Source organism: Suricata suricatta, chromosome 12 (genome assembly GCF_006229205.1).
Source record: "Suricata suricatta isolate VVHF042 chromosome 12, meerkat_22Aug2017_6uvM2_HiC, whole genome shotgun sequence".
Classification (NCBI taxonomy): Eukaryota; Metazoa; Chordata; class Mammalia; order Carnivora; family Herpestidae; genus Suricata; species Suricata suricatta.
This window is the reverse complement of record NC_043711.1, coordinates 39242487-39262658: the sequence shown is the minus strand read 5'-3', so window position 1 is coordinate 39262658 and position 20172 is coordinate 39242487. Positions and strand designations below refer to the sequence as shown.

Sequence of the window (20172 nt, the reverse complement as noted above, 5' to 3'; positions counted from 1 at the left end):
GTTGCTGTTGGGGAGTGTGACGGCCATGTCCTGAGAGGAGGGGAAGCTGCTGCAGGTTTCCAGAGCATTTTTCTCGGTCAGGGCTTTGTGGAGGCATGAAACGTGTGCCGTGGGAGTCCCGGGCCAGCTGTCCTTTCATACCTGTGGTTTCTGAACTTCGTTAAAACGTTCGGAGGCCTCAGTAAATTGAGGAGGCATGAACTGTGAAGTCTGGGGAGCCTTTGTGATTTTCACTAGCTCACTTTGGGGAGAGGGAGCCATTAGCTCTTAAGAAAGACGACACAGTTCGTTGACTCTCCTTCCAGTTGCCAAGGACTTAAGCACTCAGCCTGATAATGAGTTATCCTAAATGAACCCTTCTTTGTTTTTTATGCAGATGTGATTTTAAAGCTTTTTATCTAAAGAAATCTCATGTGATGTCTATTCATATAAATATCACTGTGTGCAGTAGAGGCAGCCAGGCTTGCACCTTTATTGCTGGCAGGTCAGGAGTCACACGGTAATATTCTGGAACCCCCATTTGACACCAGGTCAGAGAACTCTGTAGGTTCTGGGGGGCGTTCTGGGGATACTAGGCCATCTGTACCCTTGAGGTCCTTAATGTCTAATCCCATGCTTCTGGAACTTTAGTGCACACCTAAATCAGCTGGAGACAGGTTTGGAGTTTTGACTCTGATCTAAGCAGGCGCCATCAGGACTTGTGGTGGGACACTTACGCAAGCTGCCAGGGGAGGCCCAGGCTACTGGTTGGTCGATTGCACTTGGAGTAGTAAGAATCTATCCAAAGACCTAACAGATGTGGATTTAAGAAATGATGCTCTAAACTGGTGCTGTGGGTACTGAGGATAGGTATTCCTAAGATTCTGTAAGTATTCAGCACTCTGTGGCTTGTAAAGCTCTTTCACAGCTTTTACTGTGTTTATAATTAAAATTAACTTAAGTGGGAAACCAATCTGAGAGAACTTGGAGGTTCTCTCCAAAAGAAACGATGAGGTTTGACAGCAGAGATGACTTTTAAAGGGGCTTTGAAAGAGAGAGTCATAAATTAACAGAGGGAAAGAAAAAAAAATGAACACAGAGAAGGAGAAAAAGACGCAGGTTCCAGAATGCAGTTGAATGATGTTCTCTCTTACAGATGAAATCCAGGCTCAGGGTTAGGTAGCTTGCTCAGAAGAAGCAAACCAGGGGGCGTGTGCAGGGTCGGAGACTGGGCCACAGCCACATTAGAGAGCAGCCTAGGAGGGAGCCGGAGGCACTGGGCCAGCTGGGAGCGGGGTCAGTTCTTAAGGTTAGGAATTCTGATGGTGGCCAGTGCAGATTTTCTGTTAGGTCTCCAGGGTCAGGACACATTAACTGATAAGTTCTCAGCACCTTTTTTTCCCTCCAGTTATTGATATTGCCAGATGAAGACATTGCTGACAGAGGCCCATCTGCACAGACACATAAGTAGCTTCATCTGCATTAAGTACTGTAATGCAGAGAGGAGAGGACCTCTAGTTTTTACCCTTGTCACACATTGTTTTTCTCCCTCACTTTGTTTGCTTCTCTCGAAAGTGTATGTGTCCTATCTTTAAATCTTCAGGGGCCAGTTTTAAAGTTCTCTGTTAATCCCCTTACTTTACAGTCACAGAAAATTCCAGTGCACTTTTAGGTTTCTATCTCAATCACGAAGACTTAAAGGGGCCTTGTGAGCCGTCACCTGGTGAGGATTAAGGGCCGGAAGTCACCACCCAGCCTGCTCAGAGCCCATGCTTGGCGATGCTTTGAAAACCCAGCATTCAGTGTGCTGTCCATATCCACATCATTCTTAAAAATTGTACAAGAACTTCTTGTCAAAAGGCCTAAAAATATGTAGCATCAAAAGATTCTTAAGTCTGAAATGTCAGAGTTGCTGAGGAACCAGACGTTTCGTGCCCTTAGTGAGGGCTCATGGAAGCGTTAGATCCACTAGCTGAAAGGCAGTGCCTTTTGCCGACACCATCTTCAGTGGTGTCTAGTGTTGAAGTCCCACTCACCCCTGCTGGGGACTCCCCGGAGAGCACTGGCCACAGGAGGTTGGGTCCTGGGGGTGTTCGGCTGGAAGCCCATGGGAACTCAGCTGTGGGGGAGCAGGCCATATGCCCACATGGTGGACCCATTCAGTCATACCCTGCGGCGGCAGCCACAGCCAGGAGACCAGTCCTCTCAACATTCCCCCTAAGGAGGCAGGCATCCTGCCCTCCACCCGAGGAGGAAAAGCTGAGTGCTCTCTCTGAGAAGCCAACTCTGTTACTCCTGGGTCAAGGAGAGAGAAGGGCAGCTAAGTGTGTCAGAGACAGAAGGAAGAGTCAGCTGGCTGCTCACCTACTCTTTTGCTTACCCCATGTCCCAAAAGAGCTCAAGGAGACAGCCTCTTCTGGGACTTGGGCTTCCCAGGAAAACCACCCCCTGCCCACCGGCTGGAGGCCAGGGGTGTTTAGCTCTCCCTCAGCTTGTGAATTAAGGTCCCAGAGACTCATTAAGAACTGTGCCATACCAGCTGCCTATAGACAACCCAGAAGCCCCATGCAGAAGAGGCCCAGGTGGTCAGTGGTGAGGGGGAGGAGCTTCACAGCTGCCCTGAAAACAGCCCCCTGCAGACAGTGGTGTCAGGGAAGGGAAGGAGGGAAAGAAGGAGCACGTGAGGCAGCTCTGTTTCACGGTAGAGGACTCCGCAACCACGTGTTCCCCCCACAGATTAACTCTCGTCTAAGCAGTAGATGGTATATTCTCTTCTCTCTCCTTCTGGTCTTCCCCTCTCTCCTTTCAGTAATGGTGAGGATATCCCTGGCAAAGCCAAGGCCAGGCTGATGCCTCCCATGAAATCCTCCTTCCCTAAGCATTGGATTTGGAGGCAGGAAATCTAAGATATGAGTTTTGACTCTGCTCCTTCCTAGCCATGTAGCCTCAGCAGGTCAGGGGACTTCCTGACCTGAGTTCCTGTCTGTAAGCGGGGCTGACAGACGTCCAATGGGGGGTGGGAATGAGATGAATGTGGGGAACTCGGGGGCGGATGACAGAAGGGCCAGATGGACAGACAGCGGTCAGCAGGGAAGCAGAGCGCAGTGCTGACAGAGAGCTGACGCAAGCATCGCGTCCTACACTTCCAAGACTGTGGAAGATGTCTTGGCTGTTGGCACACTGTTGCTTGGAAAAGTCAGAATGGGCATCCTGACTCCAAGAAGTTCCTCCCGTGGAAAATTCCGACTTCTTCCTCACTCTTAAATTTAACTTTTTAAATGCCCTTAAATGTTGAGCTAGGACAAAATTTTGACAGTCCATCGAACTGGCCTCCATACTTGTGACTGAACGCACAATCTGCATGTTGAGAGGTGTCCTCCAGTCACATTCACAACCCACGACCAGGAGTTTAGGTAACCTGGGGAGTGGCCCCTGAGTTCTGTATGTTAGATTCTGTCATGACGGAACTTGGCTCCCTGGTGGATTTGTCCCTCGAGTCTGCACGTGACCGGCAGTGGAGCTGTGAGCGGCACCACAGTGGGGAAGCGAGGCCTCCCTGTGACTCTGCACGGATCTCCCGATGCCGCTCCTGCGGGACATGCAGTCTCAGATTCGTTGACTCAAGCCCCAGACAGGGCTGTACTTTCAGAGAAATGTGACGACCGAATGACCTCACTTAGCCCTGGCAGTTCAAGGCAAGAAAAAAAAAACAAACCCTGAGTTCCTTCCTCTCCCCATAGGAACTTGATTGCTGTGCTACCCTGTGGAGTTTTAGTAGTAGCCTTTATGATAAGCAAAGTTTTATCAGCCCTGAACTACATTTAAATTTTCACAGTCATTTATATAGCAGACTCTTTCATTTTTTAAAATGTTTATTTTTGAGAGAACAGGGGAGGGGCAGAGAGAGACACAGTATCCAAAGCAGGCTCCAGGCTTTGAGCCGTCAGCACAGAGCCCAATGTCAGGCTCAAATTCATGAACCCGTGAGATCATGACCTGAGCCAAAGTCAGACGCTTAACCAACTGAGCCACCCCGGCGCTCTTGTAGCACACACTCTTTTTAAATACTTCAACACTCTTTGACTTTTTTCCACTGCTAACTGAAATGAGAATTTGTTAGTCTGTAGATAATGATACCATCAGATATATTTAACCTGGATAAGTGGTAAATTAGTTGTATCTTTGCCTAAGGAATTTCAGTACTCTACAGTGGGCATGTTGTAGATAAATGATCAGATACAGGATTCCCAGCAAAGATTCAGCAGCCCATTTTTCTGTAACAGTCAAGCTTAGGAGAAAAGCCAGTACTTACTTTGTTAAGCAGACTGTTATTCTTGAAAGTTAGAAACTCCAGGCACACGAAGAAGACAGACTAGTAAAGACCAAGCTATAACTTAAACATAGAGCATCTATTTTATTAATTAAATCTAGATTTCCCCTCTGTACTGGGAATTCTACCTTGAAAAACAAGTTATATTTTCAGAGGTGTGTTTCGTTGGGTGAATGGCAGGGTGGTAAGACAGAATATTGTTCATCCAGTTTCAACATCCCCTGCTAGCCGGAGCTGCTCTGGACCCTTCTCTTCTCCCAGACGGCATGTTAACCGAACCCTGGGCCAGCAGGGAGAACCTTTTCCCACCACGGCCTGAGTGTCCTGAAAAAGCCTGCTGCTTCCAGAGGAGTGGACTGTGCTGTCTGTGCCGTAACAAGGGCAGACTGAATAATAACTCTAATAATAGGTCATGTTTAATCATTATGTACTGAAATAAATGCTTTGCACGCATGATCCCATTTAATCCTCGTAACAGCGATGTAGATAGCACTATTACCATTTCACAGATGGGAAACTGAGGCTCAGAAAGGTTGAACAGCTTCTCCAGGGTCACCCTGCTAGGAAGGGCTGGTGCGAGATTCAAATCCAAGTCTGCTGAATCAGAACCTACCCTGGGGCTGTCCTGACCTGAACATGTACAGCGTGCTTCCCTCTGCGTTCACGCGCAGCCCTCAATGTCAAGAACCTACAGCTGTTGGTCAAGCCGAATCTCGTTTTTCTGCCTTGGACTGGCTCATCTCCCAGCCGCCTCCTTCCATCCCCATGGTGCTGAATTAGCCACCTTCAGAAGTGGCAAGGCCCAGCACAAGGCCCCACTGTGGGTAGGGAAGACCCCCGAGGGGATGCTGACTGGCTGACGCATAAATCAATGAGTTAGAAGCTCCGTGCAGGAGGCGGGTGTTCTCTGAGCTGCCGCCAGCACTGCTAGTTAGAGAACCACCCTGAGTCGAATACTACAGGGAGGGATAAAACTGACTGGCGTTTGGGAAAGGCAGAGCCACCTCTTGCAAAGAGTGTATCTGCAGTGTGTTAATTCTAACTTGGTAAAATCTGATAAACCTCATTACCCTTCCCTGAGCCTGGAACAGGGAATGCTTGTTCCTTTGGTGGCCGTTATTTGAGGGGAGAGAGGTGTCTAAGGTAAAGGGGAGGGAAAATTCACCAGAACCAGAGACAGACGGGCTTCCACACCCGGCTGACTCATCTGAATGGTTAGAACTCCCTGATAATTAGAGTGTCTGATCCATCATCCTTTAAGCCTGGTGCTGACTTTTTCTCACAGTGAAGATAGGCCACGCTCTCCCTCCCTCCCTCCCCCACACACATGCTCTCACACACTATTCCACTAGAGATTTCCCAGTTTGTTCCAGCTCATATTAATTCACTTGACCTCCTCAGAAACGAGTTGTACAGGGATATAAAAGCAAAGAAACAGTCTTCTAAATCTAAAGTAGTACCATGGCAGCCAGTGAAATGCTCTTAGAAAACAGTGCCTTCCTTCACATAGGAGGGGAGAATCCAGGAGACTTCAGTCCTGGAAAATGGTTTGCTGAAAGCCTTTTTTCAATTGGCATCAAAAAACCATGTAAGAGGTGGCTCAGTTGGTTAAGGTCTGACCCTTGATTTTGGCTCAGGTCATATCTCATTCATGAGATCAAGCTCCATGTGGGGCAACATGCTGACAGCACAGAGCCTGCTTGGGATTCTCTTTGTCTGTCTGTCTCTCTCTCTCTCTCTGCCCCTTCACTGCTCACTCCCACATGTGCACATGGTCATTCTCAAATAAACAAACATTTAAGAAAACCAGTAAGAGGAGGCTCTTTTTGCTAGAAAGTATCTCCTGGTTAAGTTTTCCAAGCAAAGAAATTCTATTGGCAAATAAAGCACCAGTAAAGATCTATGAGGAAACACTGCAAGAAGATTCAAAAGCCATAGGGCATCTGGCCTTATGCTCGTGTTTATCTGTATTCACTAAGACGACACAGGAAGCAAGCATGGTCAGAAAGCAACGTGTTAACAAGGGCAAAAGATCAAAATAGGAACTGAATTACCTACATGTCACCGACTTCTTTTAAAAGGGGAAATGACCCAAGTCTTGCACCTTTCTTGACCCAAGAGAGAGCCTTGGTGCTAGAAAATCTGCAGACAGGCACTTTGCAAAGTGAGGGCAGCGGCTTTCTGCCCGAGGAGCTGCGTGAAGGGACCAAAGGAAATAACTCAGGACAGAAATGGAGACCAGGAATTACTTGTGTTTCATAATCATAATAGCAAGGCCCTGGACATCTGCAGGGAGGGGACTCTGGCAGTGGCCACGTGAGCAGAGAAGTGAACGTAAACATTGTCACCGCCATCCTGAAGAGTCTCAGCTCAAGGTGGTGAGAAATGTGGAGTCCGTAGCAGCCAGGACTGGGAGTACAGGAGAGGTCAGCAGGCTGTGCAGCCCTCCCCCCACCAACCATCCGCCTCATCTGTGCTTCATCACGTGCCAGGCGGGCATGTCCTGGCTACAGATAAAGTGACATGGAAACCCTGCACTTTTGTGCAAAGGTACAGTAGTAGTTCAGACTTCTGGGATGCTGGTGAGAATGCTGGGAGGAATAGAGTGCCTTGATCACTTCCAGAGACAGAGATTTCAGTGCTGGTGGTGCTGCATCATCAGCTTCCCTGCCTTACCTGGGCTCGGGGGAGACGTGAGCCTTGATTAAAATGTCCCCCGGGCTCCGAAAGCAAGCCCTCAGCTGTGGGTTCAAATACAGCCTTGTGCTGCGCTCCAGTACAACTCCCAGAATGCTTTCTTAAGTTAGCTGACACCGACAGAGTTCGAGGACATCAGAGCAAGGGAGAAGTGGAGAGGGATTTGGCACTTGGCATTCGGTGGCTGGAAACAGTGTGTCAGCAGCAGCGGACTCGCCTCCCAGCCAGCCAGACATGCTCTCGCCCCACCCTCTGTACTTGAGCTTGGGTTTCTGTCCATGGCGGCTGCACAGAATAGTTGCTGAACTGTTTCCCCGCCCAGGCTTATCACACACGCTGCCCTCTAGTCTAGAGGCTATGAAGTCACCCCTTGGCCTGCTGTGCACTTCACAGGTGCTTTCTTCTTCTTATGAAGCACTTGGTATTGGGACCCTAGGTCTGCACTGACCTCCCAGCTCTCTCCTCTGAATTTTCCACATTCCGACCCTCATAGAGGGTGTGCAAGGCACCACTGGTAACAATGAGTGGAGCACAGCCATAATCTGAGAGGAATTTCTGTGCTAACTTGAAGTCTGTGCAGAATCTGAGAGTTGTCTGTAGCGACTATTCGATCAGTCACCTGACGACTGCAGTCACCACCCATGACAGTCTCCCCATTGTGAGCTAGTCCAAGGATGCATGTAGGAATCGATGTGTCTGTACATGCTTGTATTTGTATATAAATATTTGCTTACACATTTCCCCCAACTCAGACATGGGAACTGCAAAAATGTATTTTCCTCCCCTCCACATCCGGAAGCCTCCTCCTGCTCTTTCCCCTGGTACGGAGCCCACTGGCTGCCTTCCTTGCCCCTGTAGTCCCAGACACCCTCACTGTACTTAAGAGTGCAGTTTTCTCCTGAATCTAAAGACTGTACCTGATACAACTAACCTGACTGTAAAATTATAGTATGTAATGCATATAACATAGAAAATATATAGACTGCTTATTGGTAAGGCTTCTGGTCAGCAGTAGGTTAATTGTTAAGTTTTGGGTGAGTGAGAAATTATATGCAGATTTTCAACTGTGGGAGTCAGTGCCCTTAAATCCCCGTGATGTTCAGGGGTTCAGTGTACACAAGTTGAGGATTCTTTAAGATATAATGAAGCCGTCACTAAGGAATGTGAGAATGAAGAGATCCTGATATTCGGGCACAGTTCTCTGTATGCACATGTTACACGTGGACAAGGCTCTCACTTTCTCCTTTCACACACCCACGTCTCAGGGCCTCGGTGTGACCCCCTGTAAAATCCAGCTGAACCGAGGATCTCTTAGGCCATCTTTAGCACTACAATGCACTGAAGCAACTTGCAAAGTGGTGGTAGGCGTCCATTAACTACTGAAGAGGGTCTCTGTCAAGAGGAGGAATGTGGGTATCAGGAGGGAGAGAGGAGACCTGTGTGAACAAGCTAGTAACCCTTTGGGGTCAGGTGCCTGGGGCAGGTTAGTAAAATGGGGGATTTGGAAAGGATTGAGGACTTCAGGGAGCCTGCGCACAGCTGGTGACCTCCTTCACGCTTAAGAGCGTGAGCTGTGTGGCCCGTCTCCTCCACGCTGGTCTCCCGGCAGTGACGGTGCCGGTGACTTGCCCCTGTGCTTACTGGAAGCGTATCAACAGTGAGAAATGACATTTTTCTCGTATCTGTGAGTGTATCGAAGCAGGACTGACCTTAAGGAAAACCATTTGAGGCAAGAGTTTGGCAGCATACAGACCTGTAGCGTGACAAACACTGTTTGCCGGAACATTGTTATATGTGAAGCAGCTTCCATACCACAGCCTTACAGTAGTGAGGTGTATGGGCGTATAGGTCTGTGTATGTATGTTCAAAGACAAATCCCAAGTCTGTTTTTCCTGAAACAACAGCAAAGAAACGTGGAAAGCTGTTTAAGTAGCCTTAACAAAACACAAAAACCATTACTGTACAATAAAGATAATACGAGATCAAAGTATAAAAGTCATGGAACCCAGAAAAGAATAGAGGAAAACCAATAAAAATTGCTAATATCCCATATGTGACCTCTGGGAACGTTCTGGTCGGTTTCACAGATAACGGAACGTGCCAAGGAAGCTGCCAGGCAGTGTCACGAACCGCCATGTCAGAAGGGCTGGTGACCCCGAGTGCCCATTAGTAGGAGTCTCCAGTGGGTTGGCTGTGTCTTGTCTGACACCGGCTGCCAGCCCCACCTTCCTGTCCTCTGTGAGCCCTGGCTTCCTCACTCTGAGTGGCAAGCACTGCCTTCTCAGAGTCTCTGTGGGGGCCCAGAAATGCCTTCACCTGAGGATCTACAGTGACATATCTAGTGATTCTGCAGCTGGCTTTTCTTAGGGATTTCATCAGAAATGGGTGTGGCTCTCTCTGCTGGCAAGGGCCCATCTGTGTCACTCTGGATCATCCAAGAACAACTATTAACTGAGTCTGGGAAGGGTAAGTGGTCACTCCAGCCCAGCTGAAGATTATATAATGCGGCCTGCTTTGGCAGTGTCATTCAGAGCTCAAGAACAGAACCACTGTGACACCTAAAGGTGGGAGCCATGTAGGTAAGCTCCACATGGCTGCGTTGGTGAAAGAAATTCTGTGTCTCTAAAAGGGAATCCCGTAGAAAGGAAGGAACTAACCTGACACGGAAGTCAGGCGCCACACCTGCAATCACAATGTGGATTGCAGAGTTGACTCTGGACGAGCTTTGAGACCTCAGGCTGATGACACTGATTTAGACTACTTTGGCATAATGCTTTCCAGCTTATGGGACACTTTCTCACACCCATCTGATTCTTACACTGTAACTCTGTGGGGTAGCCCGTGATCTCTTTCTCAACACACAGAAACAGAGACCCAGGCTGGTTAACTGACCCATTCACTGGTGCGCTGTCTATAACACACGGAGGCATTGTGACTTGAAGTCCTGAGCTCCTGATTCACACTATGACTCTTCTTGATGACAAACTAATGTCACAAAGCTGTTGGAGAAACACACCTGTGAAATGTAGGGATACTGTATGTGGTTTGAGTTCACTGTAGTTTGGAAATGGAGGGAAGTGTGGATCCTTGAATTTGGGACTGGCCAACAAATTCCAGCTGTGGGATCCATTGTTTTTAATAGACTTTATTTTTTATAGCACTTTGAGGTTTACATAAAAACAGCAAAAAGCACAAAGTTCCTGCATACTCTCCCCTCCCTGCCTCACCCCCAGCCAGCTTCCCCTGTTATTAACATGTTGCATTACTGTGGTATGTTTGTTTCCAATGATGGACCAAAATGACACATTATTATTAATTGTAGACCAGAATTGACATTAGGGTTCATTCTTGGTGTTGTACCTTCTGTAGGTTTCAGCAAATGTATAACCCGACGTGTCCTCCATTACAGCAGCAAACAGAACAGCTTCACTGCTCTAAAAACCCTCTGTGTTCCCCCTACTCATCCTTCCCTCTCGCCAACCCCTTGATCTTTTTACCATGTCCATACTTGGGATCCATTTTTTAGTGTAGTTTTTTTTTAACGTATAATATTTGCTATAAATAGTAATTTTAGAGTCGATGAGCATAGAGATCATTATCACTGTTGTTCACTGAAAGCAAAAGATTTAGGATTCTGTTTTTTGCTGTGGTCTTAAAAAAGTGAGCTCTAAAGATTAATTTTAGTCCTCTTGAGTAAAAAATAATCACCCCTCCCCGCAAAAGGGGCAAGTAATTTAAAGTTTATTAAGTGTCCTGTATTCCTGCTTTTGGAAACTTAAAAGGACTTTCTTCCATCCCCGCCTGCCCTCTCTGCGCGCTCATCCCCTAAGTGTCCCTGGGCATGCTGGGAAACCCTGGTGTGTCATCCTGCCTGGTAAGCTAGAAACACACTTGCCATCTGAATTGAAAGGACAGTCTTTACTGTTTTTAATCTCCTCAGAGGGGACTGTGAAGGACAGAGAAACCACAGGCGTCTTTCTCCCTCATGCCCTCCACCAAGAAATCTAAATTCTCCCACCTGGCTGTAAAAGAATAAAGGATTCAACAATAAATGTTCCATTGTTTACATGGTAAACAAGACTACCTGAGCGGACTTTCTCTGAGGAAGGTGACTGATTACCTCAGTAGTCTTTCTTAGAACAGCCTCTTCAGTTGAGCCTGGGAAGAAGAGAGAGAGAGAAAAAAAAAAACTTCTCAGAATGATTAGCATTTGCATCATACAATCCAACTTCCTCTCTTCCTCCTGTCTCTGTCTCTGTCTCTCTGTCTCTCACTCACTCACACCCTCCCTCTTTCCAGTCAAGGACATTTCAAGAGGTCAGTACCACCCCCGTGTCTAAAACTTCAATGTTTGCCTTTGCAGGGACTTTTCCAACTTTACCTAGAAAAGAACTAACCAGAACTTTAGCACTTGTGGTCAGCCTGCTTCCGGCTGTGGCTTCAGTCAGTTTGTCTGCTCTGACAGAGGAAGCACTTGCTGTGACGGGAACTGCACGGGCTGGATTGTAGGAGGACCAGGCAGACACTGCCTAATGCCATTGGTATGCAAGATGCCAGCAGCAAGGGAAGCAAGGGAAGTGCGGAGGGATGTCTCAGACCCAAAGTGACAGATGCTGCTGACAGACGCACAGTGAACCCACAGCCTCCCCCAGCCCCACCTTCCTGCACACTCACGCTCCTGCACGTGTGCGTGCACCCACACCCACACTGAGTTCATGTATAAACAAAATGCTATAGTTGATGATTTTCTTTTAAAATGCAGAAGCCAGGACACTGAGACATGTTTCTGATCTTCACTACACATAAAGGTAGGATTCTGCAAACACTACTAGACCTCAAGACTCTGAGTAGCTGGAAAGCCCTGTGTGACAGGCCTCACTGAAGTCCTGGAGCATGCAGGCAAGTGCAGCGTCTTCTATAAAGGTCTGAGCTAAATACAGAGCAGCTGGATTCGGGTGTGCTCTTGGCCCCTCCACTAGCAACTGGGCTAGCCTGAACCTTGTCAGTGAGAGACTTAGGTGGGCTGCAGCAGGGGAGTGTGGGGGAAAGCGGCCTCACCCTGCATCACGGCGTGTCCTCCTGTGCAGGGCACACAGGCAAAGGAAAGTTGAGACAACAGTTTGGCTAGGATTGCTAATTAGTTTTAACCACTAGGTATTCCTTGGTAATTTGAGATTTGACTTAACAGCTCAGGATAATGTTTTAATTAAATTCCTGGCAGTACCGAGAATCTCAGATTTGGGGATTTACCTACCTCAATGCAGAAAAGCTAATAATACATGCCATCCAGAGTGCTTGAATTCTTGCAGTTGACCTTGTTTCCTATGGTTGAGGATTTCAGTGGGATTCCCCCACCTTAGACTTCATTGTTAGATATTAGAGCTGGAGGAAGGTCTCGAGGGAGAGCCTGTATGGTGGTAGGTAGCTGGTCAGTATCTAGACCAGGAAATGCTTTTCCTAGCTCTGCAATCAAGGATTCTCCTGAGATGGACAATGAAGGTTCAGCCCTGGGATCAGGGCACATGGCCCAAAGTGGCCTTAGGCAGCAAGCATGCCATTTCTTTAAAATCTTATATTTTGAAAATTTGATTTAATTTCATGTTATGTCGCAGGGCAAATTTTGAGTTTAATATAAAAATATTTTCAACAATTTACCATTAAGTGATAGGGACATTCTAAAAAGATGCATTCTTTCCTGTCTGTGGTTTTATGTACCCCTTGGGAAAGGCTTTCATTGAAGTTCCAGGGTTCCAGGTATGTCATGTACAGAAGCACAAATAAAGGAAAAACAAAGACGATCTGAGTGCATCATCTCCATGGAGATGAGCAAAGATCCAGTAGCGGCCATGCTGAATCCATGGGCCGCAGTGACTCATCCGGCAGGTACTCCTTAGTCACGCACAGCTAGGAGTCCCTCACAAGTGAAGAACCATGCCCTAAGTAAGACCTGCCCTGTGACCGCAAGATGTGCACTAAAGCACCTTGGGGGCAGGGACCTGTCTTGCTCACCTTCAGACCCTCAAGCCCTATGCCATGTTCAGTAAATAGTTGTTAGGTGAAGTTTGTGCATTTTGCATTTGTTCAGCGACTTTTCTGAAATCCTTCTGTGGGAGTCCAGGAATCAAATATGCCACAAAAGAAGGTGGGAACCTACCACAGAAAATCTCTTGTAAACTGTAGACTTCATTAATATGGACTCTACTTGGAAATGTGTGTTGTCTCTTCTATGGGGGGCTTGCTAAGCAAGTGAACATCGGAAAGATTTGCAAGCCAGACTTGAGATGCATTCTCTAACCATTTACACAGTTTAATGTTAGTTTGTGGGTTATAGTGAAGTAGCTACAGGTGCGTTCTACTACCTGCTAAAGTACTGTGTGCATGTACTTCTCTCCTCATCTGAGCATGTGGGCTCACAGGGGCTCCAGGTCCCCTTCTTCCTTCTCCTTCCCTTGGCCAACCCCCTGCCCCAGGCCTTCTTTTTCCATGCCCCAAGTTATTCCTGTTACATGCACGGGTCTGCCATACACCTCGATCAGGTGTTCTACAGTCTGAGCTGCCCCCACCTCCATCCCAGCTGGTTTCCTCCCTGGGCCAGCCCCGCTTTGTTGAGAAAGCCCTCGTGCTTGCCTTTAGTTTGGCCAAGCACTGACCTTTCGGGTCCATGCCTTTGCCCAAGAATTCCAGCCAATCACCATCACTGCTGGTTAGTTCTGACTTTGGCTCTACTCTCTGCCACTCACCTGACAGAGCACAGCCTGCTTTCTACCATTCTTTTTCTTTTTTAATGTATATGTCCACTCTCATTAAATAACCAGTGCTGTGATGCCAGGAATCCTATCTCATACTTAGGTAGGAAAGCCATTTCCACTTTAAAGAGGTCCAGGAGGCAGTGACCATGTATGTGTGGCTCACTGCTCTGTCCTCAGCACCACGCGCATAAGCTAAGTGCCCCTAAAGTATCAGTTAAATATGTTGTTTTAAAAATATTTCCTTCCAGGGAGCTAAAATAATGCTTTAATTCATGACTTGAATGCAAAGAACTAGCAAATATTTCACCTCAAAATATACTCAGTATTAGCAATAATTCATCAACACCAGATAATTTTCAGGGTCCCCTTTGAAATACAGGAATTTGTTCTGTTCCTCACTTACCTTTCAGGGCTCAGTTTTCTGCATTAGAGATACAGCAGTGGCATTAGTGATCTCTAAACTCCTTCTTGGCCTGACATTCTGTCACGTCCCAATGGATGGTGTGTCCATATGCTCCTCTGAATCTGACAATACAAATAGGACATAGGACGTTGGCTCTTTCCTCTTCAACTTGTTCTCCCAGTGGGGGAGATCAGTGCGTGAAAACACAGCAGTCACTGGGTAGGTGGGGCCTCTGATAGCTGGGCCAGCCTTGTGCCGTGGATCTTAACTGCATTAGTGATTCGGGCTCACAGTCTCAACCCAGCCCACACCCTCTCTCCTCCCTCCATGGGCTGATTCGCCCCAGTGAGAGTAAGTAACCACCCGCCAGTGCCCCCGATGTGTGCCTTTTTCTGAACCGTTAGGTTCATTCTTCATGTAGCGTCAGACACTGAACATGGGATGTTTCTTCAGTAGGAAGGCGTGACTGTGTCTGAAAAGACTGACACCGGAGCAGTGAGTATCTTCAGCGACAGGTCACCATAGCGGTCTTTCCCTGGCAATGCCAAGCTTAAATGTTTTCTAATATCTGCTCTCCTCTTGTTGCTCTAGACACACAGAAAACTGATTACAGCATACAAATTCCTCCGATTTTTAGACTAGTCATCCTTGTAATGGGATCTTTTATGGAATAGTCTTTTTTCCCCAAAGCACTGTAGGGGGAGACTGATGAAGATGAACATAGGTTGACATTGTTACACGTGAGTGACGTGCTGGTCACAGGGTGTTCGGTTCAGTAAGGTAGACATCATTTTCTCCTCAGCGATCTTTCTAAGCAACTGAGGCTCATCCCTTACGCATTTGCTATGAGGGCCCATGCAGGCCATAGAGACGGTCTATCATTCCTCCCTTCCACGAGTGTTTATCCAGGTCTGCTGTGTTCTGGTCACTACACTAAGGTGGTTCCTGCACTCTTGATGCTAAAAAAAACAAATGAGTTCCTACTTATCAGACTCCCCAGAGGTTAAAGCCAACATTTTCAAGGAGATGTGATGCCATGTTGCCAGTGTGGTATGCCTTCTTTGTAATATTTTCCAACTCATTCTTATTTGGCTTCAGTGTTGCTAGTTTGTCCTGGTTGCTTTTTGATATTTAGACTTCTTGTGGAAGTTTGTGTTTGATTCTAAGTAAGCTGATATCTTCTACTGTATATGACAGAAGTTGGCAAATGACAGCCTATGGGCCAAACCAGCCTGCTGCCACCAACATTTGCAAATAAAGTTTTATTGGAATACAGTTACACTCATTCATTTATGTATTGCCTCTGGCTGTTTTCAGGCTACAGGCTATAATAGTAGAGTAACTGTGGCAGAGACCATATGGTCCACAAAGCCAAAGATATTTACTATCAGAAAATACTACACAGAAAAATTCTGCTGACCTCTGGTATACAAAGCAGCAATAACAAATTCTGTGTGTGTGTATGTATGTGTGTTGGCAGGGGGTGAGGGGATGGGCAAGGTTTGTGTTAATATTATAATTTATCTTGAGCTCAAAATGGTCCTGGTCAGAAATGACACCAGATAGCTGTGAAACTGAGTCAATTTTCTCTCCCCTTATCTTGTGGTGATTAAGTTTTTACTATTCATTCCTGCCTCTCTGTACAGAACTTATCTATGATGCATACTTTTTAGGAGAAAGGCATATGTGGGCAGAAGGAAGAGAGGTGGGAGGAGGAGTCTTGGCCCATTTGCAAACCACCAGTGAGAAAAAAGTGTTCAGGTGTGAGCTGTAGATGTCAAAAGAAAGGATGGAGATGGGCAGAAGAGGGACTGAATGGGCCTTTCTTATGCCAACTAATGGCACCTATCAGTGATGTCAGGCTGGGAGGAAAAGGAAACAAGAAGAGAGGAGTAATTTCCGTAAGCTTACAGAGAGGGAAACTGAACAGGAAGCCCATTCCTCATTTTCGGCCTCTTGACAGTCCCCTACCAAGCAAATGCGCACACACGCATATCCGGTAAATGCCAGAACACTTGGGATCTCAAAATTCATTTCGCTTCCAGAGTGTTTGCAAATGATTTTCCAAGTATAATGCTTTTAAAAATACCCAGCACAGTATGAGGTATGTAGAGCAGTCACATTCATGGAGACGGCAAACAGAACGGCGGTTGGCAGGGGTGAGAGAGTCAGTGTTTAATGGGGCTGGAGATCCAGATGGGGAAGATGAAGTTCCCGAGGCGGGGAGGGCGGTGACGTTACACAACACTCCGAATGCACTTAATGCCACTGAACTGTGCAGCTAAAAGTGACTTGAATGGAAATTTTTATGTTCTATATGTGTTACCACAGTTTTAAAACCCCCGCTCATTAGCCAGGTCATGCAGTGGCTAACGCTCCTGTTTACAGATCAGGGAAGTTGTTCGGAACCCTACCTTTCCTCCTGCATTTAGTTCTAAAGGGACTGCTAAGAACTGAGAGTTCAGTGATATTCAGTTTAAAAAGTACTTACTGAATGGTGTTGTAACATGCACAGTACGTTGGTTCCGGAACAGAGAGCCGAATGAAACACGGTGCAGAGACAAGACGGCGTGGTAGGATCGCCTTTCTCGTCTGTACTCCGCAAAATGACTTTTTCTTTTTAATGTGGATTCTAGGAAAGAAACCTTGACTGGTTCCCCAGGATGAGAGCCATGTCGTTGGTCAGCAGTGACTCTGAAGGGGAACAGAATGAGCTGAGGAACCTGCAGGAGAAGCTCGAGTCCACCATGAAGCTCGTCACGAACCTTTCCGGCCAGCTGTCAGAACTGAAGGATCAGGTAAAGGAACCCCGTCTGCCCCCCAAACACACCCCCCCCCACTGCCAGACACGCCAGGTGTGACGAGGCACAGTCAGTAGTGCGCAGGTTAAAATGCTGACGTTTCCACCGTGTGGATACAGAGGAGGGGTTGAGGCCACAGAGAAGCAGCTCGCTTGTCTGCCGTGTCCCCTCCACTCCCCCTCCACTGCCCTTTCACAGGATAAGCCCGTGACACTGTTTGCACTGCTGCTAGGGCACGGTTTTCATGTGAAAAACAAAACCAACCAGAAAATGGGAAAATGCAAACGACTTCAGGGAAGTGCTATACAGAAAACATGACCTGCAAAGCCATACTCTTTTTATTTCACTTGCTGACAGATTAAAAACTGTTTCTAGTTTTACTTTCTAGTCTTCAAATCTATCAACCCCTAACCCAAGATCTTTAAATTCAGCATCCTGGGATAAACCATACCCGTGGACGAGATCCTTGTGGTTCACTCATTGGCCAAATCCTATTGAGTGGCTACTACAGCGCCAGCATTATGCCAGGCGCTGGGGATAAAACCACAGACAACATGGACACATCCCTAAAGTAAACTACTGGTCCCTTTAAGAAAGGAAGAGGAGGGGGTAGGTGTGCACCAAACCTTACGTACTTTGTTCCTCCTTTTGACCCCCGTAAAAGACACTCCCAGTCACCAGGTGGTTACCCAGTATGGGCTGCAGCTGTGTGTCAGGGACTGGCACCTGGGTGGTGAGCAGGTGCTGCGCTGAAGCTGACTGGGACCATCCAGTACAGACGGGGGCACAGGTCAGCATCCTAGAAGGGTTTTTTAGAGCGTTTAATCAGCTCCACGGATAAGATTATAAATTTTGCATAGCAGTAGTTATCAGGCAAGGCTGCCCTGGAGGTAAGCTGCAGGATCTACGCACAGGTGATTTTCAGCTCTTAGGTACAAAACTAGTGAACACCCCATCTAGAAAAAACTCTTCCTGGAGCTGGTTTACAGGGCACTTTTAACAATTCTGCTTTGAAATGTACTTCTTTTCCATGAGATTATTCCAACCCATGCCCCCAGGAACCATCTGTCCTCAAAGTTCTTTTCTTTCACTTGTATTAAGATGCAAATAAAAAAAGACTAATGACAACAGAAAGGCTTGTTGATGAAGGTTGTCTATAGCGCTGAGCTTGGTAGCCACCGAAACTGAATAACCTAAATGACTAAAACTAATGAAGGTCTCACTAGATGCCTTTGCTTACTATTTTGTAAGCTTTTCCCCGTTCTGTGCCGCCCCTGACAGATGCTCCGGAGAACCCCTGGCTGTGGCATGTGCGGCTGCTGCTGCTTCTCCTGGCCCCTCCAGAGCCCGGTGAACTTGTTAGCACAGCCAGCGGTGCTTTAGTTCCTGTCCCCCTTTTGAGAGACCAGTGGCTACAAGAACCTTATTTAAATCAGCCTTTTTAAATAGAAACCTGACAAATCGACCTAATACAGACTTAAATAAACGGTCGAGCTCCCGTTACAGTGGTCACAGGTGTGGGGTGGGCCGAGGAATTAGCAGGAGGTGAAGGTGGGCCTCCAGGACCACGGCTGCCCTGTCACCCACCCCTCCTCCTCCTCCTGAGGGTGCTGAGCTGCGCAGGAGGCTGGTACGAGGCCCATCTCGCTCTCTAGGACAGCGCCAAGGCTAGAACTCCTGATGCTCCTGTCTGGGTTTGATTTTTGTATGTCGCATCTATTTTTGCTTTCATTTGTTCTGTCACTGTACCCTGTTTGCCTTTCAGGTTGACTGTTTAGATTCTTACTCCCTTTTTAAAAAAGCCTTTAAAGTTTCAGAAGCTGTACCACACACTTACACGTTGTGGCATTGCCATTTCACACAGCTGTGCCTAGCAGAAACTTGGGATGTTTAAAAGCCGAGGCAGAATCATTTCTAATAAACCTACATTTTAACTTAAACAAGACATCTGAAACGTGATTGCATATGGCCTAGGGTTCATAAGCAACATTAAAGCCAGTATGGTTTAAACTGCTTGGTTTGGGCCCTTTTTACATTTTGTTTTAAAAATCTTTTAAACGTTTGAGACAGGGAGACACAGAATCCAAAGCAGGCTGCCGGCTCTGACATGTCAGCACAGAGCCCAATGTGGGGCTCGACCTTTTGCATAGAGAGATTATAACCTGAGCCAAAGTCGGACATTTAACCAACGGAGCCGCTCAGGCGCCCTATATGTTTTCTGTTTTAAAGCTGACACTTGGACCCACTCCTCAATGAGCCCTTCCCCTGTGAATAAATATAAACCATTTTCTCTAGCAGACATTATAACCTAAAGAGAGGAATGAGGAAACCAGTAATCTATTCTCCAGTGCCTTTACCACCATTGATCTGCTTAGGTTTTAAAAAGGTGCCCAGGAAAAATTCAGCACAGCTACTTTTATTGGGGAAATGTGTTTCTTTTAAGAGGAATTAGTCAGCATTTTCTTTTGATTATGTAACTTCTAACTAACCTTTAAGCCATTTGTTTAAGAATCAACTTACTGAGAAATTTTGAATTTTATTAAATTTGGTGAAATAGCAATCCTAAAGATTTCTTAAATTGTTCTGCATAAAAAATCATGCAAAGATGTTAGAGTGGTTGGTTCTTAAATGGTAGTTACAAGAATTCCTGCCCTTTGAGGGAAACCGTTTTTTTTTTTTTTACTTAAAAAATAAACGCCAACAAATGATTAATGAGCAAGAAACTCTGTGATAGATACTTTTCAAAATGGCTATGAAAGAATACCATTCACTGGTAAAAGTGCTGGAAAACACAAAAATTGCTTCATCACTGAGATATTTTTTTCAGTCCTCTGGTCCAAAAAGCGGCATAATGGAGCAATGATAGTTTAAATGTGAATGTCTTAGGGTTTAATCTATACTTCTGTTGACCTCTTTGGTGACTGTTTTCCTAAAATGCCAGTTTGAGGAGAAAAAGTTCTTGTCAGGGATAGAAGTGAAAACCTGGTTGGTCGTGTGTGTCCCTTTTCCTACTCTTGCCAAGAATGGTTGATTAGAATTGCTATTCTAAGTATTATTTAATGATGCGTCTCATTTTGAAGCTTCCCCTCCCAAGAGATTCTGAATACTAAATGTGATTTTCTTACATTCTTATTCCAAGGAGGAGAACTGATGTAAGAACCTACAATTTTTTTTTTTGCATGTTTTCTTCGTAATGCAAAAGAGCAAGTTTCA

The 20172-nt window shown here is 46.5% G+C and overlaps 1 protein-coding gene and 1 long non-coding RNA gene across 17 annotated transcripts in view; one reads left to right on the top strand and one right to left on the bottom strand.

Moving 5' to 3' along the window:
- The window catches only part of LOC115274941, a 59928-nt gene that overhangs the window by 17059 nt on the left and 22697 nt on the right, over nucleotides 1–20172 (bottom strand). For 3 of the 10 annotated variants that reach the window (XR_003901327.1, XR_003901328.1, XR_003901329.1), the window contains exons 3-6: nucleotides 14159–14280; nucleotides 12261–12413; nucleotides 11127–11164; nucleotides 6308–8898 (exon numbers count right to left, since the gene is read on the bottom strand). This is a non-coding gene — a long non-coding RNA (uncharacterized LOC115274941). The other 7 variants (XR_003901336.1, XR_003901330.1, XR_003901335.1 and 4 more) reach the window with 6 other exon arrangements.
- The window catches only part of ITPR1 (inositol 1,4,5-trisphosphate receptor type 1), a 324913-nt gene that overhangs the window by 299513 nt on the left and 5228 nt on the right, over nucleotides 1–20172 (top strand). For all 7 annotated transcript variants that reach the window (XM_029918487.1, XM_029918486.1, XM_029918483.1 and 4 more), the window contains one exon: nucleotides 16795–16956. In XM_029918487.1, the coding sequence (XP_029774347.1) occupies nucleotides 16795–16956 (162 nt within the window). The remainder of the gene's footprint in view (nucleotides 1–16794; nucleotides 16957–20172) is intronic.